Source organism: Oncorhynchus clarkii, chromosome 29 (assembly GCF_045791955.1).
Source record: "Oncorhynchus clarkii lewisi isolate Uvic-CL-2024 chromosome 29, UVic_Ocla_1.0, whole genome shotgun sequence".
Classification (NCBI taxonomy): Eukaryota; Metazoa; Chordata; class Actinopteri; order Salmoniformes; family Salmonidae; genus Oncorhynchus; species Oncorhynchus clarkii.
Genome location: NC_092175.1, coordinates 12,319,962 through 12,344,914, shown reverse-complemented (window position 1 = coordinate 12,344,914; position 24,953 = coordinate 12,319,962). Strand labels below are relative to the sequence as shown.

General features: G+C 41.3%; 2 protein-coding genes across 3 annotated transcripts; one reads left to right on the top strand and one right to left on the bottom strand.

The window, feature by feature from the left end:
• Positions 1-55: 55 nt before the first annotated feature.
• On the top strand, positions 56-6,656 carry LOC139388685 (ribosome biogenesis protein NSA2 homolog). Its single transcript, XM_071135511.1, has 6 exons — positions 56-209; positions 2,737-2,924; positions 3,221-3,371; positions 4,526-4,705; positions 5,021-5,213; positions 6,184-6,656. The coding sequence occupies exons 1-6, from the start codon at positions 207-209 to the stop codon at positions 6,249-6,251; spliced, it is 783 nt and encodes a 260-aa protein (XP_070991612.1). The 5' UTR covers positions 56-206; the 3' UTR covers positions 6,252-6,656.
• A 6,822-nt stretch (positions 6,657-13,478) lies between these two features.
• On the bottom strand, positions 13,479-22,949 carry LOC139388584 (torsin-1B-like). Of its 2 annotated transcripts, none has more exons than XM_071135337.1 (5): positions 22,821-22,949; positions 17,517-17,782; positions 16,798-16,973; positions 16,209-16,336; positions 13,479-14,639 (listed from the first exon to the last, which is right to left on the bottom strand). In XM_071135337.1, exons 2-5 carry the CDS (start codon positions 17,700-17,702, stop codon positions 14,395-14,397), a joined length of 735 nt encoding a protein of 244 aa, XP_070991438.1. In that variant the 5' UTR covers positions 17,703-17,782; positions 22,821-22,949; the 3' UTR covers positions 13,479-14,394. The 2 variants fall into 2 exon arrangements, with proteins under 2 accessions (XP_070991438.1, XP_070991437.1); XM_071135336.1 differs by lacking the exon at positions 22,821-22,949 and adding an exon at positions 22,032-22,315.
• Positions 22,950-24,953: the final 2,004 nt, after the last annotated feature.

Genomic DNA, 24,953 nt, shown 5'->3' with positions numbered 1-24,953 from the left:
GCTCAGGAACTCTCGTACCTGGTTTCATTCCGGAATTTGTTTTAAGCGGACACTCCCATCACATACTTCCTCTAAAATATTGGCTTCGGAAAACAACACCAACGACCCAAGCCTCTAGCAAAAACTACGAAAAAAAATCAAAATTTGAGACAATAAATTCCATCAAATAAGTATCGTATCTGAATACGTAACTTTCAATACACAAAATGGTAAGCTATACACATATTTCACGTTATTTATGATACATAATTTGATATGGAAATCTTCTAGCATACGAAGTTAGCTAGCAACATGTGGCAGACATCCGACTCCTAGCTGCTATTCAACCAAGAATTGTCTTTTGACATTGTGATGGGAGACATTGGTCTTGGTTGAATTGCGTCGATCCGACCACATGCAGTGTCTAGAATTCGTTATGTTGGTCAAACTGCTCTGGCCAATAAATTAACGTTATAGTTAATTTATTTGAACGAAATTATCAAATCAAATTTTATTTGTCACATACACATGGTTAAATCAAATCAAATTTTTATTTGTCACATACACATGGTTAGCAGATGTTAATGCGAGTGTAGCGAAATGCTTGTGCTTCTAGTTCCGACAATGCAGTAATAACAAGTAATCTAACTAACAATTCCAAAACTACTGTCTTGTACACAGTGTAAGGGGATAAAGAATATGTACATAAGGATATATGAATGAGTGATGGTACAGAGCAGCATAGGCAAGATACAGTAGATGGTATCGGGTACAGTATGTACAAATGAGATGAGTATGTAAACAAAGTGGCATAGTATAGTATAAAGTGGCTAGTGATACATGTATTACATAAGGATACCGTCGATGATATAGAGTACAGTATATACGTATGCATATGAGATGAATAATGTAGGGTAAGTAACATTTATATAAGGTAGCATTGTTTAAAGTGGCTAGTGATATATTTACATCATTTCCCATCAATTCCCATTATTAAAGTGGCTGGAGTTGAGTCAGTGTCAGTGTGTTGGCAGCAGCCACTCAATGTTAGTGGTGGCTGTTTAACAGTCTGATAGCCTTGAGATAGAAGCTGTTTTTCAGTCTCTCGGTCCCAGCTTTGATGCACCTGTACTGACCTCGCCTTCTGGATGATAGCGGGGTGAACAGGCAGTGGCTCGGGTGGTTGATGTCCTTGATGATCTTTATGGCCTTCCTGTGACATCGGGTGGTGTAGGTGTCCTGGAGGGCAGGTAGTTTGCCCCCGGTGATGCGTTGTGCAGACCTCACTAACCTCTGGAGAGCCTTACGGTTGAGGGCGGAGCAGTTGCCGTACCAGGCGGTGATACAGCCCGCCAGGATGCTCTCGATTGTGCATCTGTAGAAGTTTGTGAGTGCTTTTGGTGACAAGCCGAATTTCTTCAGCCTCCTGAGGTTGAAGAGGCGCTGCTGCGCCTTCTTCACAATGCTGTCTGTGTGAGTGGACCAATTCAGTTTGTCTGTGATGTGTATGCCGAGGAACTTAAAACTTGCTACCCTCTCCACTACTGTTCCATCGATGTGGATAGGGGGGTGTTCCCTCTGCTGTTTCCTGAAGTCCACAATCATCTCCTTAGTTTTGTTGACGTTGAGTGTGAGGTTATTTTCCTGACACCACACTCCGAGGGCCCTCACCTCCTCCCTGTAGGCCGTCTCGTCGTTGTTGGTAATCAAGCCTACCACTGTTGTGTCGTCCGCAAACTTGATGATTGAGTTGGAGGCGTGCGTGGCCACGCAGTCGTGGGTGAACAGGGAGTACAGGAGAGGGCTCAGAACGCACCCTTGTGGGGCCCCAGTGTTGAGGATCAGCGGGGAGGAGATGTTGTTGCCTACCCTCACCACCTGGGGGCGGCCCGTCAGGAAGTCCAGTACCCAGTTGCGCAGGGCGGGGTCGAGACCCAGGGTCTCGAGCTTGATGACGAGCTTGGAGGGTACTATGGTGTTGAATGCCGAGCTGTAGTCAATGAACAGCATTCTCACATAGGTATTCCTCTTGTCCAGATGGGTTAGGGCAGTGTGCAGTGTGGTTGAGATTGCATCGTCTGTGGACCTATTTGGGCGGTAAGCAAATTGGAGTGGGTCTAGGGTGTCAGGTAGGGTGGAGGTGATATGGTCCTTGACTAGTCTCTCAAAGCACTTCATGATGACGGAAGTGAGTGCTACGGGGCGGTAGTCGTTTAGCTCAGTTACCTTAGCTTTCTTGGGAACAGGAACAATGGTGGCCCTCTTGAAGCATGTGGGAACAGCAGACTGGTATAGGGATTGATTGAATATGTCCGTAAACACACCGGCCAGCTGGTCTGCGCATGCTCTGAGGGCGCGGCTGGGGATGCCGTCTGGGCCTGCAGCCTTGCGAGGGTTAACACGTTTAAATGTCTTACTCACCTCGGCTGCAGTGAAGGAGAGACCGCAAGTTTTCATTGCAGGCCGTGTCAGTGGCACTGTATTGTCCTCAAAGCATGAATACACCCGCTGGTCTGAATTGTTTTGACATTGCCTTAGCCTGGGTAGCCAGCTAACTAATCTGTCAGCTATATACTTGACTGGTCCCACATATGTTCGCGCTGTCATGCCAAACATATTTTAAGGATGTTTGATCAATTAGATTAAGCCCACCTTGGAAATTAATGTACAGAAATCATTCATTTTATTCTATTGTTTGTTGACTTAATACATTCAGAAAGCCTTAAATAAACTATTAAAATGTGCCTCCTACCTCAGCCCCAGAACGAGCACATTGAGTTACATCGCAAGCGCCATGGCCAACGCCTGGACCACCAGGAGAGGAAGAGGAAGAAGGAGAGCCGTGAGGCCCACGAGCGGTCACACAAAGCCAGGAAGATGATTGGTCTGAAGGCCAAACTCTACCACAAACAGAGGCACTCTGAGAAGATCCAGATGAAAAAGACGTAAGTACAGTATAACCATAGATGAGTAGTACACACTACAGTAGTACAGTAGTGTAGTACACTACAGTAGATCAACCAATGGGCTCCTTTATAGAGTGAAGAGTTGACTCTTAGGATTTAGGTTCAGGGACATGATAGGTTTAATGTCCTATTTTTAAACAAATTCCTTGGTTATGACATAGTAATTAAGACATCCTCTAGTAACTGCTATTGTCAAAATGTTGATTGAAACGGCATATGCCATTGCCACCAATCCAAAACGTTTGTTTGTGCCAACACCACTTGTCTTACCACAGCCTCAAGATGCACGAGCAGAGGAAGACCAAGCAGAAGAACGATGACAAGACTCCTGAGGGAGCAGTACCAGCCTACCTGCTCGACAGAGAGGGACAGTCCCGCGCCAAGATCCTCTCCAACATGATCAAACAGAAGAGGAAAGAGAAGGCTGTGAGTATTCAATGCCTTTCTTTTACTTGTTTGTGTTTTCACCACCATGTCCCACTGAAGACAGGTAATAGTGCCTGGCCATATGATCTCATATAGAAGGGAACAACACCTAGGTTAACCCTATCTATTGCCAACCGGCATGCATTTTGCATACCATGCAAACAATTTGAGGTCAAAGTACTCCGGTACGAAAAACTGGGCCAATCAAGAGAACTTGAGCTAGGAGGGAAAAATCTCTGGTTCTCTGCTCCAGCCCGTCCCCCGTAGTCGTAGTGCTATTTTCCTCCCTCGAGCTGGATGGCAGATTTCTTCCGTTGGTACCGTTGATGTGAGGAAAATGGAGGGGGGAAATGGTGTATTAGTCGAGCACTATTATTTCGTAGTTAGCTCCTTAGCTAAGGCATCATTGCGATTAAGGTAGTTAGCTACAGCATTTAGTCAACTAGGCGAGAACACTTTCTTGCCCGAACATGCTATGATCTCCGCAACGGTAGTAGGTGCGAGCGCATTGACGTGCAAAGAAATGTGCGGTGTTGCGGTAGTTCAGTGCGTGTCGCTGCGTGGATGGAAACAGACATGGCAGAGAGAGCTGTTCCGCTAATATCGTCTTTCACTGAGTTATGTTAGACTGTTAAAGATTAGTAGACCTATGTTAATTCATCCGTTCGTGATCTCTAGGTTTCAGGAAATGGCAGTTGCAGTTAAAATAACTAAATAAAATACAGCCAATTGCTCCAACTTCCTGAGGAGGGAGTTGAATGACCCCATCCGGACCTATAACAGTCTATAGCCTGCCATTCCTACTGAGCCAGTCTTCTGCCAACATCATTATTAGGCAAAAAGTGCATTTGCCTATGATTTGAGCAGTGTGGGTGTTGCACGCGTGCCGTCGTGAGGTCCGCAGGGCAGAGATTGGCGCCGCGGCGTTGAAATGGTACTCATAAAAATTATTCAAGGATGGCATGTCTGCTATTGTCAGATTAATTGTTTCAAATGTCAATGTAATACTGTTGACTGTTTTCCCGCAATCCCATTAAACCTAGTCCTGGATTAACATGCACTTTCAATGAAATTGTCCCTAAGTGTGCAAAGCCCAAGCCAGTTTAGTTAAAAACTGGTGTCCTGATATATTCTGTGTGTGTTTCTTCCTGTAGGGTAAATGGGAGGTGCCCCTGCCCAAGGTTCGAGCCCAAGGGGAGACGGAGGTGCTCAAAGTCATCCGTACGGGCAAGAGGCAGAAGAAGGCCTGGAAGAGGATGGTCACCAAAGTGTGCTTCGTAGGCGACAACTTCACCCGCAAGCCTCCCAAATATGAACGCTTCATCAGACCCATGGTAAGGGGGAAAGAAACACTACTCACTAGCATACAGTGTATATAGCAGTGTTGGATTGAAACTCTGATATGTAAACACCCTCGTTATCACTGTGAACATCAGAGTAACTTTGACTACATTTTTTTTCATTTAGCAGACTATGTAGAGAGACTTTAGTTACAATCAACTAAATTAGGTTAAAAAACTAAATTGACTTACTTGCTCTTTGGGGAGCATCGGTCATTCACAAACTTCCTCCTGCGGGTTTGAAGAGGTAAACAACCTAAATTACCTGAAATAAATGTCCCACAATTGTCTGCCCTTCCCTCTCTCCAGGGTCTACGGTTCAAGAAGGCCCATGTGACCCACCCGGAGCTGAAGGCCACGTTCTGTCTGCCTATTCTGGGGGTGAAGAAGAATCCCTCGTCACCCCTTTACACCACTCTGGGGGTCATCACCAAGGGAACCGTGGTAGAGGTCAACGTCAGCGAGCTGGGCCTGGTCACGCAGGGGGGAAAGGTCATCTGGGGTGAGATATCTCCTATCCTCTCAAATGTCTATTGATATTCATCTGGATCAGTATGGGACAGTTTCCCGGCCACAGATTAAGCCTAGTTCTAGAATAAAAAGCACTTTCTATGGAGATTCTCCATTAAACATGCTTCTTAGTAGGATGTCATTCTAAATAAGAATTTGTTCTTAACTGACTTGTGTAGTTAAATAAAGGTTAAATACAAATTAGTACACCACTAGGCTACATCTGTGTACACAGTACCAGTCAAAAGTTTGGATACACCTACTCGTTCCAGGGTTTTTCTTTATTTTTTACTATTTTCTACATTGTAGAATAATAGTGAAGACATGAAAGCAATGAAAGAACACATGGAATCATGTAGTAACCAAAAAAGTGTAGTAACCAAAATCATGTAGTAACCAAAATATCTTATATTTGAGATTCTTCAAAGTAGACACCTTTTGCCTTGATGACAGCTTTGCACACTCTTGGCATACTCTTAACCAGCTTCATGAGGAATGATTTTCCAACTGTCTTGAAGGAGTTCCCATATGTTGAGCATTTTTTGGCTGCTTTTCCTAGCATTTATGAGGCCAGCAAACACGTTCCTTACACGCTAGGAACATATTTCCTCCAACGTTATATTGAAAGGGTGCCTCTCGGTCCCAAAACACACGTTTTCTGGAGACTTGTGAGAGGAGTACTGATGACATTGCCCACTGTATGCTTTTTCGGACGCCTGATTGCATCCAGACTGAGGAGAAATCCAAACACAATGCATCTCTGACTACCTTCTGAAGTGGTCAGCTAGATCTGAACACAGTCAGACCACAAAGTTACTTTTGTGTGTCTAGACATGTCTTTTCAATGTGATCTTTGTATTCTGATAGCAGAAGTCACATGTAAGTGTCAAGTGTAGACACAACCTTATTCAACTTCTGAAGTGTAGTGATTAAAATATCTCATTTATTTCTCTTCTCTTCAGGTAAATATGCCCAGGTGACGAATAACCCAGAGAACGATGGCTGCATTAATGCTGTACTGCTGGTGTAAATTAAGAACTCGCTGGGACGGTCCCCTGGACACAGATTAAGCCAAGTCCTGGACTAAAAAGAATTTAATGGAGATTTTCCAGTGTTTTTTTTATAGTCCAGGACTAGACTTAATCTGTGTCTGGGAAACGACCCCATCAATACAGACTGTGCCTGTAACATACAGCCAGAGCTATGGCTGGCATGAAATAACAGACCAGACCAGGAACACTGAAACATCTGGGAATAAACCATGTGTGTTCAGCCGTGGAGAAAATCAAGAAAACACAGAAAAGATCAGATGCAGTATTTTGCTACGAGGTGTCTTGTAACTAAATACTAAAACATGCGCAAAGGTATGTGTGACTAAATATAAGGGGTTGTGCTTTTGTCCTAAATTTGTTATATAAATTGTTTTTGACTGCTCTGAGAAGTTTCCAGTGTTTTTTTTTGGGGGGGGGGGTAAAAAAAAACAGATTACTTGAAAGAGCAGTAAACTTGAAAAAGGATGGTGCTATTTAACGTGAGAAAGGGATAATGTAACAAGATATACTAGTCCTCTCCACAACTCAGAGCAGGCCAGCACAAGTGGAGCCACAGTTTGAGACGGATGTCATACCTGCAGTGATACTGGTGCTCATCTACTGGAGTACAGGTAGGATAGTGATACACCTGTATTGTATGTAGGGCTGTGCTACACTAATATACAGGGCGGCAGGTAAGCCGAGCGGTTAAGAGCGTTGGGCCAGTTACCAAGAGGTTTTTAGTGGGGCTCTCTTACACTTCTATACGCATGTGTTTGTGCTGAAATTGTACAGTGTTTTTGTCCAGGCCCATCTACACACACTAGCCCATAAATATTTTTGCAAATTTATTGAAAATGATATACAGAAATATCTAATTTACATAAGTATTCACAGGCATGCTGTCAATACTTTGTATAAGCACCTTTGGCGGCGATTACAGCTTTGTTGTCTTTGGTATGTCTGTATCAGCTTTGCACTTAATGATTTGAGTATTTTCTTCCTTGTATATTTTCTTAAGCTCTGTTAAATTAGATGGGGAGTGGTGGTCAACAGCAATCTACAAGTCTTTCCACAGATTTTCAATGGGATTCAAGTCTGGGTTTTGGCTGGGCCACTCAATACGTTCACATTCTTGTTCTGAAGCCATTCAAGCGTTGCTTTGGCTGTATGGTCATTATCCTGTTGGAATGTACATTTTCGCCCTAGTCCGTCATTTGCATTCTGAAGCTGGTTCTCATCAAGGATTTGCCTGTATTTGGTTCTTCATTGTTCCCTCTATCCTTGCCAGTCTATCAGTCCCTGTGGCTGAAAAGCACCCCCATAGCATGATGCTGCCACCACCATAGTGATTTTCATTCAGGCCAAAGAGTTTAATTTTTGTCTCATCAGACAACAGAATCTTTCGCTTTTTTCTCCATCTTTCACGTGCTTTTTTGCAAATTTCAGGTTTGCTGTCATGTTTCTCAGGCGTGGCTTCCATCTGGCCACTCTCCCATAAAGCCCAGATTGGTGAAGTGCTGTAGAGACTGTTGGGTTTTTTGCCACCTCCCTGACCAAGGTCCTTCTTGCCCAGTTTCTCAGTTGGGTCGGACGGCCAGCTGTAAGCAGAGTCTGGGTAGTTCCATGCTTTTTCAATATCCCAATGAAGGAGACGACTGTGCTCTTGGAAACTGCACACTAGAAATGGTTTTGTACCCTTACCCAGATACTCTTTTCCACATTTTGTTACAGCCTGAATTTAAAATGGATTAAATTGAGAAGTCACAGGCCTACACACAATACCCCATAACGTCAAAGTGTAATTATGTTTTTAGATTTTTTTAAACAAATTAATAAAAAATTAAAAGCTGAAATGTCGTGAGTCTAGTTTTCAAACCCTTTGTTACGGCAAGCCTAAATTAGTTCAGGAGTAAAAAATGGGCTTAAGTCACAAGTTTCATGGACTCTGTATGTGTGCAATAATAGTCTTTGACATGATTTTTAGAATGACTACCTCATCGCTGTACCCTACAAATAAAATGATCTGTAAGGTCCCTCAGTCAAGCAGTGAATTTCAAATACTGATTCAACCACAAAGACCAGGGAGGTTTTCCAATGCCTTGCCAAGAAGCACACCTATTGGTAGATAAAAAATAAAAAAGCAGACATTGAATATCCCATGGTGAAATGACACATGGATGGTGTATCAATACACCCAGTCACTACAAAGATGCAGCCTTTCTTAACTCAGTTGTTGGAGAGGAAGGAAACAGCTCATGGATTTAACCATGAGGCCTATGGTGAGTTTAAAACGATTAGTTTAATGGCTGTGATAGAAAACTGATGATGAAACAACATTGTAGTTACTCCACAATTACTAACCTAAATAACAGAGTTAAAAGAAATCCCGTACAGAATTAAAATATGCTAAAACATGCATCCTGTTTGCAATAAGGCACTAAAGTAAAACTGAAAATGTGTCAAAGAAATTAACTTTATGTCCTGAATACAAAGTGTTATGTTTGGGGCAAATCCAATAAAACACATCACCAAGTACCACTTTTCATATTTTCAAGCATGGTGCTGGCTACATCACGTTATGTGTATGCTTGTCATCGGCGAGGACTAGGGAAATAGAATAGAGCTAAGCACAGGCAAAATCCTAGAGGAAAACATGGTTTAGACTTCAACAGACACTGGGAGACAAATTCATCTTTCAGCAGATCAATAGCTGAAAACACAAGGCCACATATACACTGGAGTTGCTTACCAAGACGACATTGAATGTTCCTGAGTGGCCTACAGTGGCTTATGAAAGTATTCATCCCCCTTGGCATTTTTCCTATTTTTGTGCCTTTACAACCTGGAATTATATTTGATTTTTTGGGGGTTTGTATCATTTGATTTACACAACATGCCTACCACTTTGAAGATGCAAAATATTTTTTGTGAAACAAACAAGAAATAAGACAAAAAAAAACTTACAACTTGCACATGCATAACTATTCACCCCCCACAAAGTCAATACTTTGTAGAGACACCTTTTGCAGCAATTACAGCTGCAAGTCTCTTGGGGTATGTCTCTATAAGCTTGGCACATCTAGCCACTGGGATTTCTGCCCATTCTTCAAGGTAAAAGTACTCCAGCTCCTTCCAAGTTAGATGGGTTCTGCTGTTAAGTCATACCACACTAGTCTGGGCTTTGACTAGGCCATTCAAAGACATTAAAATGTTTCCCCTTAAACCACTCGAGTGTTGCTTTAGTATGCTTAGGGTCATTGTCCTGTTGGAAGGTGAACCTCCGTCCCAGTCTCAAACCTCTGGAAGACTGAAACAGGTTTCCCTCAAGAATTTCCCTGTATTTCGCGCCATCCATCATACCTTCAATTCTGACCCGTTTCCCAGTCCCTGCTGATGGAAAAACATCCCCACAGCACGATGCTGCCACCACCGTGTTCTCCTTAATGGCCAAAAAGCTCCATTTTAGTCTCATATGACCAGAGTACTTTCTTCCATATGTTTGGGGATTCTCCCACATGCCTTTTGGCGAACACCAAACTTGTTTTCTTTTTCTATAAGCAATGGCTCTTTCAGGCCACTCTTCCGTAAAGCCCAGCTCTACGGCTTAAAATGGTCCTATGGACAGATACTCCAATCTCCGCTGTGGAGCTTTGCAGCTCCTTCAGGGTTATCTTTGGTCTCTTTGTTGCCTCTCTGATCAATGCCCTCCTTGCCTGGTCCGTGAGTTTTGGTGGGCAGCCCTCTCTTGGTAGGTTTGTTGTGGTGCCATATTCTTTAAATGTTTTAATAATGGATTTAATGGCGCTCCGTGGGATGTTCAAAGTTTCTGATATTTTTTTATAACCCAACCCTGATCTGTACTTCTCCACAACTTTGTCCCTGACCTGTTTGGAGAGCTCCTTGGTCTTCATGGTGCCCCTTGCTTGGTGGTGTTGCAGACTTTGGGAACTTTCAGAACAGGTGTATGTATACTGAGATCATGTGGACTTTATTTCACTAATTATGTGGCTTCTGAAGGTAATTGGTTGCACCTCATTTTATTTAGGGGCTTCATAGCAAAGGGGGTGAAATCATATTCACACACCACTTTTCAGTTTTTAATTTTTGAGATTTTTTTTAAACAAGTTATTTTTTTCACTTCACCAATTTGGACTATTTTGTTTATGTCCATTACATGACATTTGAATACAAATCCATTTAAATTACAGGTTGTAATGCAACCAAATAGGAAAAACACCAAGGGGGATGAATACTTTTGCAAGGCACTGTATCCATAAAAAATTATGCCAGCTGATTCATGATTTCGACTGGCTAAGAAACGCTTCCTTACCTGTCTCTCGTCCCGACCCCTACACGTTCACTACTATGGGACAGTTGGAGATTGAGGTTTATACAAATCTCTGCTGTTGAAAACTAAATGTTAGTCTAAAAGAAATGTGAGAATGTCTAGACGCTTTTTATAGTGGAGATCAAGTTTATAACTTTCCTGTCTGGGTTGACAGTGGATTGCACAGTCAGATGGAACAGAGTGAATAGGCATTATAACGTCATAGATTTAGCCGGTGGTAACTTGTGGAATAGACACCGGCTGGAAGGCGCTTTTAACCAACCAGCACTCAGGACCTTTTTTTTTTACCTTTATTTAACTAGGAAAGTCAGTTAAGAACAAATTCTTATTTTCAATGACGGCCTAGGAACAGTGGGTTAACTGCCTGTTCAGGGGCAGAACGACAGATTTGTACCTTGTCAGCTCGGGGGGTTGAACTTGCAACCTTCCAGTTACTAGGCTACCCTGCCGCATTAGACCCACCTGTTGTATAATATCCAACATTTCACACATATAGTCCAAATACTGACTTTTAGCACTTGGTGGTATATAGCAACTTCATACGAGAATAGGCTTTAGGTGAGGAAGATGAACCTGTATCCATATTACTTCAACATCATCTGACATGAGATCCTCTCTCAGCCTAACAGCAATATGACTCTGGACATACATGGCAACAACTCCCCCATTTGCATTTAAATCAATCAATCAAGTAAGCATTTCACGGTTGTATTCGGCTCATGTGACAAATAAAGTTTGATTTGATGTATATATTCTATAACCATTTACATTTGAGTCAATGGTACTGAGTGGGCTGCCCACAGTGGGCTTCTTTCTAAGGCAGACAGTTTCAGTGCAAACAATGGAATTCAATTCTATGTGTATATGATTATTACAGACAATACCCTTGGAGCTAACAGTTAAAGGAGCGTTGGGCCAGGGTTGAGTGTTCTGACAGTAAACAAAAGGTTGCTGGTTCAAATACCTGAGCTGACAAGGTGAAAAATCTGTCAATGTGCCTTTGGGCAAGGCACTTAACCCTAATTTGCTCTAGGGGCGCTGTACTTCTATGGCTGACCCTGTAAAACAACACATTTTACTGCACCTATAACGTGTATGTGACAAAACTAGTTTTTTTTATTGTTTTATACTTTACACAAGCACATAGCCTCTGGAATTCGGGGTGCTGAGGGTGTTGCAGAACCCCGATAAATCTCTCTCTCATGTGAACTATGCCGTTATTACTTCTCTATGAGTGGAGAAAAATAACTCCTAGGCTGAGCAGAGCAAAAAATATTCCTCAGCACCCTCTAAATTGGCAATAGAGTATTGTCCACATATGTAGAAAGGATGCCAGGTAATTGATTTTGGTTCAGTAGCATCCTATGCTGAGGTGATCTGCTCAGATCTACTGCTACAGCCTAATAACGCCCTGACTGCCCCAGTGGGAGGGGGCTCCAGGGGCCAAAGGTGTTATGGGGCCACAGCTTCAACATCACCTGCTCCACATTACCCAGGAGTCGCCTTCCTCCTCATGTTCCCCAGCGACAACAGACCCAGACCCAGCTAGCTGCCAATCACTCTGCTAACTTCCTCTTCCCTGCTGCAGATTACTTCCACCAAGGGCATTACACCTGTGTTAATAAGAATGACGTTTTCCGTCATAACTTCTCTGACAGTGAGCTCCACTCCCTCATTGTCACAGGTAAACTGAACATGGAACGAACTTTTGACTTTGTCAACATTGCCAGATTTCCACAGATGTTTAGATCTGGGCCAATTTTCATAGTCTAAGAGTAGGAGACTTATCTAAGATTAATCTTATTCAATATGCACTCCTAATCAGAGACGCTTTAATTCTGAAATAGGATGTTTTGCTGGTAATGAGTGCTGACCTAGGATCAGTTTTGCTGATGATCAATCCCCTCATTTTGTGTTTCTATTGCAACCAATCCTCTGACATCTTTTACCATCAGACTGGTAGTAGTGCTACGGTCCCGTTCTTCAAGACCACCAGGTGGAAGAAGAGAGTAGTTCTTACATTTCCTTGAACCTTTTTGATATGTCATGTAATCGGTGGTAAAAAAAAAGAAGTACCCATTTGTCATACTTGACTAAAAGTATAGATACCTTAAAAGAAAGTTACTCAAGTAAAAGTGAAAGTCATCCAGTAAAATACTACTTGAGTAAAAGTCTAAAATTATTTGGTTCTAAATATACGCAAGTATCAAGAGTCAAAATAATTTCAAATTCCTTATATTAAGCAAAGCAGATGGCATCATTTTCTTGTTTGAAAAATGTACTGATAGCCAGGGGCAGATTCCAATACTCAGACAAAATTTTCATTAGGAATGTAGTGAAGTAAAAAATGACAAAAATACAAATAGTAAAGAACAGATACCAAAGAAAACTTCTTAGGTAGTACTCTAAAGTATTTTTACTTAAGTACTTTACACCACTGCATGTACTCAAACAAAAGTAAAACAAAAACACATTTTCACTACATAAAAACATTTGACTGAAAAATAGTGAACCTTCCTTCCTGTAATACTTTCTTGTGCATTGTTTAGATCGAGAACAGTAACTGCATGCCAACTGTAAGGCACAGTATACAATTGTACAAAAAAACATAATTGTTTCATTGTAATTAAGCTATATATATATATATATATATTTTAAATACATTACATTTACAGACACAGGGCTGTTGGGCTACTCAATTAAATGATTTAGGACAAATCTGGATCAATCTTGAAATAAGTGAAAAATGAAAAAATGTGTGGACTGCACACTAAATACTTGTATACCCACAAAGCTAAACTGACAACAGATGTTGAAATGTACACAATGCTTCTGGTGAATGAGTAAGGATAAAAAACAAAGGCAAAATAGATGTACGTTTTAAGGTGGATATTTCCATGTCTGTATTGACGACAGATATAAAATACACAATTTATGGGTATCCCGTGCACCACAAATGCACAATATTTAATTTTTAATAACAATTAAAATGGTGCAATCTGCAAGTTACAGCTGTTCAATTCTTATTTCAATTAACAATATTTACACATTGATTCTTGAAGAATTTAACTATCACGTTGATCTCAAGGGCTGTGTGAGCTCTTGCATCCATAGCCCTCTCATTTGGAGAGGAGTGGTTACACCTAAGATTAACAGCAAACCAAGTGGCAGGGCTGCTGTTTGATTTCACAAATTATTACAGATTGTAGCTTTAAACCACATTTGTTTCTAATATACAACTAGTTTTCAATTGCCACTGAGTTCATGTGCAGCAGAATTCCCTGAAAAAAAATATATAGGTTTTGGAGATTCTCATTTACAGAATATATAAATTAGGATCAAGCACATTGATTGGATAAAAATGATAACTTTAAACACTTCCCTGTGTGATTTTAATTTTTTTATCTTCTTCAATTCAATCTCCTCTCTCTCAGTAGTCCATTGGTTCATCTTCAGGGAGTGCCATCAGAGAGAGACCATTGATGTCCTCCACATGGTTGTGTTGACATTGGGAGACCTGAGGGGCAGGTCATCATTCCCTTTCTGGGTTCAGTCACTGACTTCCTCACCCCGACTGGCGGAGATGTTCTCATTAAGAAAGAGCTCACAGTAGAGTAGGAGGTAGATAGATACAGTAGCTGTTCCCTCTGAGATCGTCTACATTACAGTCAGCAACTGCAGACAGACTGATCAGACCGACAAACCACCTTTCATCCTAAATTACTACTCATTATGATTAGATTGGTCAGTCTGCAACCGCCGGCAGCAACGTAGTCGATCTCAAACACGCACTATGTGTAGTAATCTAGCTTGCCGCCGATGGTCTTGCAGCCATTGACGGAGAAGATCTTATCGCTCTTGGGGAAATAGACCAATTCTCTGGCCATCTGGTCAACCACGTCCTGGTCGGGCTCCAGGCCCTTGGCAGACATCTCTGCCATGCCACACAGCAGCACATGTCTGTACTCCAGAGGCAGGAAAGGGATGAAGAAGTCAACTAGGTTCTTGTCTATCAGACTGGTGTGCCACAACCCACCTACACAGAAAGGGAGGGAGGGGGGGACACAGTCATAAGATGGGCAAGAAGACGCTACCACCAATTCCTCTCAGATGTACACAAGTGCCTCGGGGGTAAGGATAGTCATAAGATAGGCAGGGGCAAGAAAGGCAGATGGACAGAATAGAGAGATACAACACAGGTCATCTTTGTACTGAAGGACTGAAAAGTCTCCAATAACATCCCAAGTCTTCTAACCCCAGGCTTAGTAACAAAAAGGGAAAAATCCTAACCTAAGATAAACATACACTACATGACCAAAAGTATGTGGACACGTGCTTGTCAAACATCTCATTCCAAACATATGGGCATTAATATGGATTTGATCCCCCCTTTGCTGCTATAAGAGCCTCCACTCTTCTGGGAAGGCTTTCACCTAGATGTTGGAACCTTGCAGCGGGGACTTGCTTCCAGTCAGCCATGTACATTAGTGAGGTCAGGCACTGATGTTGGGAGATTAGGCCTGGCTCGCAACCGGTGTTCCAATTCATCCCAAATGTGTTCGATGGAGTTGAGGTCAGGGCTCTGTGCAGCCCAGTCAAGTTCTTCCACACCAATCTCGACAAACCATTTCTGTATGGACATCGCTTTGTGCACAGGGACATTGTCATGCTGAAACAGGAAAGGGCCTTCCCCAAACTGTTCCCACAAAGTTGGAAGCACAGAATTGTCTAGAATGTCATTGCATGCTGTAACGTTAAGATTTCCCTTTAGTGGAACTAAGGGGCCTAGCCAGAACCATGAAAAACAGCCCCAGACAATTATTCCTCCTCCACAAAACTTTACAGTTGCCACTATGCATTCGGCCAGGTAGCTTTCTCCTGGCATCCGCCAAACCCAGATTCGTCCGTCGCACTGCCAGATGTTGAAGCGTGATTCATCACTCCAGAGAACGTTTCCACTGCTCCAGTGTCCAATGGCGGTGAGCTTTACACCACTCCAGCCGACACTTGGCATTGCGCATGGTGATCCTAGGCTTGTGTGTGGCTGCTTGTCCATGGAAACCCATTTCATGAAGCTTCCGACGAAGTGTTCTTGTGCTGACGTTGCTCCAGAGGCAGTTTGGAACTCGGTAGTGAGGGTTGCAACCGAGAACAAACTATTTTTACGGGCTACGCACTTCAGCGGTCCCGTTCTGTGAGCCTGTGTGGCCTACCACTTCGCGGCTGAGCCGTTCTTGCGCCTAAGCATTTCCACTTCACAATAACAGCACTTACAGTTGAACAGGGCATCTCTTGCAGGGCAGAAATTTGACAAACTGACTTGTTGAAAAGGTGGCATCCTATGACGGTGCCAGGTTGAAAGTCACTGAGCTCTTCATTAAGGCCATTTTCCTGTCAATGTTTGTCTGTGGAGAATGCATGGCTGTGTGCTCGATTGTATACACCGGTCAGCAACGGGTGTGGCTGAAATGTCCAAATCCACTAATTTGAAGGGGTGTCTACAAACTTTTGAACATAGAGTATATGATTTGTTAAATATGGAAAAGGATTACCAAAATGCATAAGTTCGGCTACAGCCCTAAAGGACGGCAAAGAGGTGGCTTACTCTGCTTGCTGTTGAACACGGACAGGGTGAGAGCTGGTTCTAAGTGTTGCAGCTTGATCTCCTCTCGGTCTCTACCTGCTTTCCAAAAGTCCAGAGCCACCTGCGTGATGTGCTCTCCTCCAGCGTTGCTATGGAGATGAGCAAAACAAACTAGTAGATATTAAAAGTGGTCCAAAGTGGGGGGTTTTCTTCTACTCACTGGCCCGGTCGGACCTGTTGGCCAAAAATCTACTAGCGAGAACAGAATTTTCACTGGTCCGGATATTGGGTGCATTAGGGTTAGGATTAAATGCATTAGGGTCATGTCGGGCCTAGGTCAGGGTTCCCCAATAGGCGGTCCGCGTGGTGATTTTATTTGCAAAATCTGAAGTAACTCAACTTTAATTTTGTGGTTCCGTATCTGATTCACAGCTGATTTTCAGCTAAGTAAAAATATGGTCACTACAACGAGTCGTTAAGTTGTGGGAAAGATAGGATGATGGATGACTACTATACTGTATTTGAATGTAAGTCCAGTTTTAAAAAATTCTAAAGTCTCCAAAAACAACACATGAATTCTTATCACACACTGCTGGTCTGTCTGGCCTACCTGAGGAAGATGAAGATGGCTTGGCGGTAGGAGACCCCGTCCAGATATTCGTAGTAATCCAAGTAGGGCTTTATACAGTCGATTAGGCCAGGATGCATCTTGTCCATCTCATCAAAGATGAACATGGAACGTGGGCAGTTGGTGACGTTGCCTTTGATCCACTGCTGCAGCTGAGACTGAGGGATGGTCACAACAGTTTAAACACAGACTTATCTACAGCAGTGAAGACAGTTTTACAGCATAGCCGCAAAATACATTTAAAATTTATTTTCAGCTATACATTCTGTATCATATAGAACCATCAAATTCAAATCTGGACCTTGAAGCCAGTTCAAATGTCTTTTTTGCATTCTTCCCATTTAACCAGGGACTGATTTAAACCTGGGACACCAGTTGGGTGCAATTAATAATCAGGTAGAACAGAAAACCATCAGTACTCTGGAACTTGTTGGGTAAGAACTAGTAGATATTAAAAGTGGTCCAAAGTGGGGGGTTTTCTTCTACTCACTGGCCCGGTCGGACCTGTTGGCCAAAAATCTACTAGCGAGAACAGAATTTTCACTGAATTTTCATATTGGGTAGTTTATAAATGCATTAGAATATAGAGTATGCATAATAGTTTTTTTTTTTTTTTACAGCCTAATTCTCCATTGAGAATTTCCCTGCCACAGTTGCAAGGTAGTATATTGTATTTCAATATTACAAAATACTTGTTTTACCTTATAGTTCTCAATCTGACTCAGATGAGGGAAGTGAGCTGTAGACACAAACTGATGGACGAAACTGCTGGCCATGCCCTCCTTGTAGATGTTTTCAGCTATCAACTGGCTGACTAAGTTCTTCCCTGTGCCAGTCCAGCCATGCAGAGAGAGCACCAGGGACTTTTTAGGGTTTTTATTGTTCATGAAACCCGTTACAGCTTTCTGGATGACTCTGGAGGCAACATGTTGACCAAACAGCTTCTGATCTAGGGCCACTTCCAAACCTGATGACAGGGAAGGAGTTGATTATTAAGTGTTAATGAATGAATTATTAATGAATTATTTCTATACAAATAACAGGTGGTTATATTCATAACATGTTAAGCATGTAGGACCCAGCTGCTGAGTAGGCTAGTGGTGCGCGGGTCAGCTGTTTGTTCACCCCCACCCGCTCACAATTGCTAATAACCGATCATCAACCGTCAGACTATATGTGATAAAGTGAAAATCTGTGGCCAGCACTCGACCCTAACCTGCTAATATAGAAGATCCGCTGTAGGCTACTGTCAGAGATGGTGGAAGGATCTTTTTTTTGGACTGATTTAGGCTTTGTTTCTGCTTATAATTTCAGACATTTTGGTAGGCGATTTGTTGGTAAACTCCTACAATTAGATACATGCAGCTTCTCTTCTGTCATATGTTGCATTGGAGGAATAAACTCTTGCTCACCAGAATTAATGCTTCAATCTAGTTGACATCAGTAAAGTTCTCTCTGTCATCTCTGCCTCTTTCGTGAAGGAAAGACGTTTAGCTGTGAAAATGACCCAAAATGTTCCGGATGCGACTTCAGTTGGGCTTGGATGCATCTTTTATGTGGTTTAAATAGCTTATGATGCTGATAAAGATAGATACCGGCTGTAGAGGTGCTAACTATGCATTCGCATTCTCTCAAGATGCTGAAATAAATAATTTTTCTCCACTCCTGTTCCCGAGTCAAAATTGTGCCTACATTTGGTGTATAATTTTACTGCAAGCAATGCTTAAATCGGCAGGAGTTACTATTAAGGCTATGTCAGTGGTTATAGACTAGTCAGTGTCCAGATTTCAGGGGGGAAGAAATGGTAGAAAAATGATTGGAACCATTTCCCTGTTTGACCACTAGGTTTTATGGGTTTTATGACACCTCCACTTTGGGGCTCTTATTTGGCGCGTGTAAAGTTACATGCTGACCAGACCGCTCGTGCGCATGTTGATTTTGCCAAGCATTAAAACATTAAATGGCAATTTAGCTAGCGGCTGCTAGCTAATTTGTCCTGGGATATAAACATTGGGTTGTTATTTTACCAGAAATGCACAAGGTCCTCTACCCCGACAATTAATCCACAGATAAAAGGGTAAAAATGTGTTTCTAGTAATCTCCTCCTTCAGGCCTCTTCTTTGTTCTTTATATGGCAGTTGGCAACCAACTTTAAGGTGCATTACCACTACCACTGTAGTTGCTAACTGGCATATAACATCCACATTTTATTTAAAATTAAAATTAAAAGGGCCTATTTCTATAACCAATATGAATTCGGTGGGCAGAAATGATTAAATATTAAAGCATTAGACCTCTCACTAAAGGCATCAGTCATACAAAAGTTATACTTAAATCCAAACTGGTTCTCTAGTATATTGGTAGGAATGTCTCATCCTATATTCAGGAAGGGCCTTTTCCCCTTTATTCAGATTACACCTGCTCACTTTCGGTTGTTTGAAAAGGAAATAATCTCCAAAATATCTTTATTTTTTAAACAAACCTTAGAAAGTTGGTTGCAATTTCAGTTTAATCCACCTGAAAGGGCGGAACAAATAGTACAACAAATATTGTGGTTAAATTCAAATATACTAATTGATTAACAAAAAAACTGTATTTATCGAAGAAATGTTTAAAAAAGGTATAATTTTAGTGAATGATATCATAAATAGGACTGGTGGAGTTATGTCACACATGCAGCTAACACAGACATATGGAAATGTCTTCTACCCAAAATTACAACCAATTAATTGCAGCATTACCACAAAAATGGAAGAGGCAAGTAGAAGGGGAAAAAAGTAAGGAACTTGTATGTCGGCCCTGTATTAAAGAACATAAATGGTTAAAGAAAAGTGTGATAAATAAAACATATACCAATTTAATTTAAGGACCAAAAAACTGACAGCTGTGCCATATACATTGCAAAATAGTTGGGAAGAGATTTTGGATGTACCCATTCCATGGCACATGGTTTATGAATTGATACGCAAAACAACGCCGGATTCAAAACTTCACATTTTTAAATATAAATTACTATACAAAATTCTTGCAACTAATAGAATGTTATACATATGGGGGGATACAATCTTTCCAGCTCTGCAGATTCTACTGTGAGGAGGCAGAGTCATTAGATAATTTATTTTGGTATTGTCCATATGTAGCTCATTTTTGGCCACAGGTCCAGGAATGGCTGAAGAATTGCAACATTTGCCTAGAACTAACACTACAGACAGCAATACTGGGTGATTTGAAAAGCCATAGTCAATCGATCAATAATATAATAATTATTTTAGCAAAAATGTTTATTTTTAATTTACAATCTGTAGAAGCTATGAGAATAGGAAGGTTCAATTATTTTGTGAAGCATCACAGCACAGTTGAAAAATATATGGCAAGTAGAAATCCGAAATGGATGATGTTGAGAGACAGATGGGAGGGGTTGAATGGAGCTGAAGGGTGGGACTAATAACAAGATAAACAATGTAAAACATACGAGATCTGTAAAATGTATATAGGTTCGGAACTTTTGTGAAATAGCACAGTTACAAATAGAAATCCAACTGGATGGACATCAGAAATAGAGGAAGGACTAAGAAGAAACAAGAGACAACTATTGTAAAGTAGACTGTGTCTGTAGAATGTGTGTATGGATTAAAGGTAGAAGCAGAAGTGTTTATTAGTTTACTTCAATTGGGGGAATCGGCGGAAGGGTTTGCGGGGAATAATAATAAAGGTATATTCTTTAAAAAAGTATGTATGTCTATATAGGTATGTGTATGTATATATATGCATGCGTGTATGGATATATATATATTTACCAAAAAAATATGGGGGATTGAAAATGATGCAGACAGTTACATTGGAAGCAACATTCTTTCCGCAATATTAAGCTGATCCACCCTCTAATTAAAAATAAAAAAACACCATAATTAAGTTTACCGATGACACAACAGCCTGATCACCGACAATGATGAGACAGCCTATAGGGAGGAGGTCAGAGACTTGGCAGTGTGATGCCAGGACAACAACCTCTCCCTCAACATGATCAAGACAAAGATGATAGTGAACTACAGGAAAAGGAGGACCGAGCACACCCCCATTCTCATCAACGGGGCTGTAGTGGAGCAGGTTGAGAGCTTCAAGTTCCTTGGCGTCCACATTACCAACAAACTAACATGGTCCAAGTACACCAAGACAGTCGTAAAGAGGGCAGGACCAAACCTATTCCCCCTCAGGAGACTGTTATTTTGTTACTTTAATTTAAATATTTTGTAGGTATTTTTCTTAAAACTGCATTGTTGGTTAAGGGCTTGTAAGTAAGCATTTCACTGTAAGGCCTGTTGTATTCGGCGCATGTGACAAGTACAATTTGATTTGAAGGCCTGATTCACACAGTCCCCTCTGAACAGTTGTTCAGATGTCTCTGTTACTTGAACTCTGTGATGCATTTATTTGGCCTGCAATTGCTGAGGCTGGTAACTCTAATGAACTTATCCTCTGCAGCAGAGGTAACACTAGGTCTTCCTTTCCTGTGGCGGTCCTTATGAGAGACAGTTTCATCATAGTGAGTGATGGTTTTTTAGACTGCACTGAAATTTTAAGGATTGACTGAACTTAATGTCAAAGTAATGATGGACTGTCGTTTCTCTTTGCTTATTTGAGCTGTTCTTGCCATAATATGGACTTGGTCTTTTACCAAATAGGGCTATCTTCTGTATACCACCACTACCTTGTCGCAACACAACACAAGGAAAGAAATTCTACAAATGAACTTTTAACAAGGCATATCTGTTAATTGAAATGCATTCTAGGTGATTACCTCAAGAAGCTGGTTGAGAAAATTAACACTTTTTTCAGTTACTACATGATTCCATATGCGTTATTTCATAGTTTTGACGTCTTCACTATTATTCTACAATTGAGAAAATAGTAAAATAAAGAAAAACCCTTGAATCAGTAGGTGTCCAAACCTTTGACTGGTACTGTACATTTCACAAGAATTATACATTTATAGATTTTAGGTATTGTTTTCTCTTTTTTTAAGCTGCCCGTCAACCACACAATATTTCATGACCCACTAAAGTAGGCCAATGGTATATTGGTGGAGATCAATATGCAATTGGATGACTAAAACGCAAAGGGATTGACTGTGTTGACTGTGTCTACATTATCAAATAGCCTAAGTAAACCACGTAAACAAACACTTCAACCATCTAATAGTTTAGCTGTACACATACCTGTTGAATTAAAAGCAACCCATTTTGACTCGCAACTTTCATGTAAATGATTGTACATTTTCTTCCCCACTGCTGCTAGGCCTAATGTTACTCCCGCACCGACAATTGTGGTTGAGATTGGTTCGAACGCATTCACAAGTACACTCGATATCAAAACATACAAGATGTATGTTACTCTCATTTTCTCTTAAAATGAAAATGTAGCTACCTAGCTTATCATTTAGGAGTGGAAAGACGGAGTGCAAATCAGCTACGATCTTTCCTCCTACGTAATCATTATGCGACAGTAAAAGCAAATGTCGCGTTCAAACAACTTCCTTTTTTGATGATTCTTTTTTATTAAACAGTAACATGCAAAACACAAGAAACACTCGAACATCTCCGACTTGAGACTTCATTACGTTCAAGATAACTGGAAACTCGTGGGGGAAAAAACTCAGGCTGAGAAAAATCTATTTGAATCAAATCAAATTATATTTGTCACATGCGCCGAATACAACAGGTGTAGACAACCGTGAAATGCTTACTTACAAGCACTTAACCAACAATTCAGTTCAAAAAATATAGTTAAGAAAACATTTGCTAAATTAATTAAAGTAGAAAAAAACTAAATAAAAAGCAACACAATGAAATAACAATAACGAGGCTATATACAGGGGGTACAGGTTAGTCGAGGACGGTCATCCAATTTAGAATTCGGGACTCTTTCTTGAGCTGCGACCTGAAGATCAATGCCGTCATGATTTGACCTCGTATTTTCCCTAGTTCCCAGTTGTTTTGAACAAGCACCTTTCTGAAGCACCGACTTCCCGACCTGAAGCTCAATGCCGTCATGATTTGACCTCGTATTTTCCCTAGTTCCCAGTTGTTTTGAACAAGCACCTTTCTGAAGCACCGACTTCCCGACCTGAAGCTCAATGACGTCATGATTTGACGTCGTTTCCCCCCCTTCTTCTTCTTTAAAGTTTTATGGCAAACTACAGCTATTGGTGTATTGACGCCACCTACTGCATGGGGCATTGAAACAAAAAATATTCCATTGCATTCCATTGTGCGATCCCTAAACAGGCTCAGGTGCCTGTAAGGACAGAGCACTCAAATCCTTGAGTCCCAAATAACGCTCAGCCGCACTCACAATGATGCCAATTTTCTCTGAGTTCCCCTCTGTTTGCAAAGTGCAGTTGATGACCAATGCAATAAACGCTACAAAGTTCCCCTTCTTGACATGCAACATGTCAGGATCCCTCTGTTGACAAGGAATATTATCTGGTTTCTCTATGTGTCTCTATTCCTACTACCATTATTTATTCAACTTTACTCCTTTATTCCACTCTTCTCATTGCCTCTGCATAGGAGACGTGCTGGACAGCCCTTATTCTTACTACGTTAGTCTCCTTCGCCCAAACAGGACACTTCAGAAGTTCGGGTGCACCACAATTGCAGAATTTAGGCTCAGCTGGCATATATACCCCTCCCGTCATACACTTGACACATGACCAAATATTTAGCATTTATCACACTGCACAAAGGCTTTTTCCACCACTACTTAAGTACATTTTAACACTCCTGCTGTGTTCCGGTCGAATTGGACTGATTTACAAGTTCTCACTCTGAAAAATGTAGTTCATTTAATCTGATTGTCATAAGGTTCCATAACTTTGTCCACACAGGGCATCTGAACACACAAAAAATACATTTTGATGATTTTCTTTACATTTTGGGTGTTTTATTTAACTTTTGTACAACTATGGTGTTCCCAGTCAAAATAAATGAATGGGTGAGACTACAATTAGTGTATAACATTGAGTTCAGGCACATGCACATTCATCAGATGGACACACTTCCTCTCCCAGACCCCCACATGCATGTGTTTGAGTGTGCGCACACACACACACACCTCACTCCCCATCTTGGCTTCCATGGCAAACCCTACGGGAACCTTAGAATCTTAGAACCCTATAGAATCTTTCCCCCACAGGAACCACACCTGTTGGCATTCTCACAAACAATCACAATGTTGTTTCAATAAAATATATAACTTTTCTCGCAGCTCTGGTATATAAAGCTTTTTTGAGGCCTTTTCATTCTGTGGCAGCACAATGACCAAACGATATAGTGTATGTGAGGCTCTTGATCATACCTTTGATTATGACACTGGTGAGGAGGAGAGAGGCCAGGAAACTGACAGTGAAGATGCATTAGAGGAGAAAGTAGTCTGTGATAAATAGCACAATATGTTTAATCTGAGCATTTGTTATAGTCAAAATAATCATTTGCTTTAACTTCTAGCAACACCCCAAAATATAACACCCTTGATAGGTGCCCTGCTTCGAAGATCCACACACAACACATTCCATTCCGATATATTATTTTGGCACATAGCACGCTCTTTCCGTTCCACAGATACACAACAAAATAAGCCCATTTGTCGTTATTTTCATCGACGCCACCTAATCCTCAATTTTTACAGAGACTTCAATCGGATCTCCCAGTTAACATCTATCCAAAACCCTTACTCTGACCCAAAAATAATCAGAACTAGGTTTGAATTTACTACATTCCACTACCACTTTACTTCTCTTATTTCCTTTTGTATTCGCCAATGTAATCCAATTCTTCACACTCTCATCTCCACTTGACACGCCATCTGATTCAAACTTCACATCTTCTACTGCCATTTTCTCCTTTCCCAGAGTTCCCTGTTGTCTTGAAAGCACCACAAGATGGGCTAAAACTAGCATGGCTGACTCGTGACTCATGTGACTACACAGCAAACTAGAGAGGCTGGTGTTAGCAAGACTAGGCTAAAACCACAGAGTTTCTAAACCCAAAGGCGCAACATCACGAGATTTAAAGGAACACTTGCGAAAGAGACCAAACAGACCAGGCCGGGGTTTGAGAAGTCAATGAAAGAAGTGAAAA

Coding starts and splice junctions, on each gene's coding strand:
- LOC139388685 (XM_071135511.1), top strand. Junction 2,925..3,220: donor AAGATCCAGATGAAAAAGAC/GTAAGTACAGTA, acceptor GTCTTACCACAG/CCTCAAGATGCACGAGCAGA. Junction 5,214..6,183: donor GGGGGGAAAGGTCATCTGGG/GTGAGATATCTC, acceptor TCTTCTCTTCAG/GTAAATATGCCCAGGTGACG.
- LOC139388584 (XM_071135336.1), bottom strand. CDS start 22,212: ATGAGAGTAACATACATCTTGTATGTTTTGATATCGAGTGTACTTGTG. Junction 17,783..22,031: donor GGTTGCTTTTAATTCAACAG/GTATGTGTACAG, acceptor CCCTGTCATCAG/GTTTGGAAGTGGCCCTAGAT. Junction 14,640..16,208: donor CGTGTTCAACAGCAAGCAGA/GTAAGCCACCTC, acceptor CTTTCTGTGTAG/GTGGGTTGTGGCACACCAGT.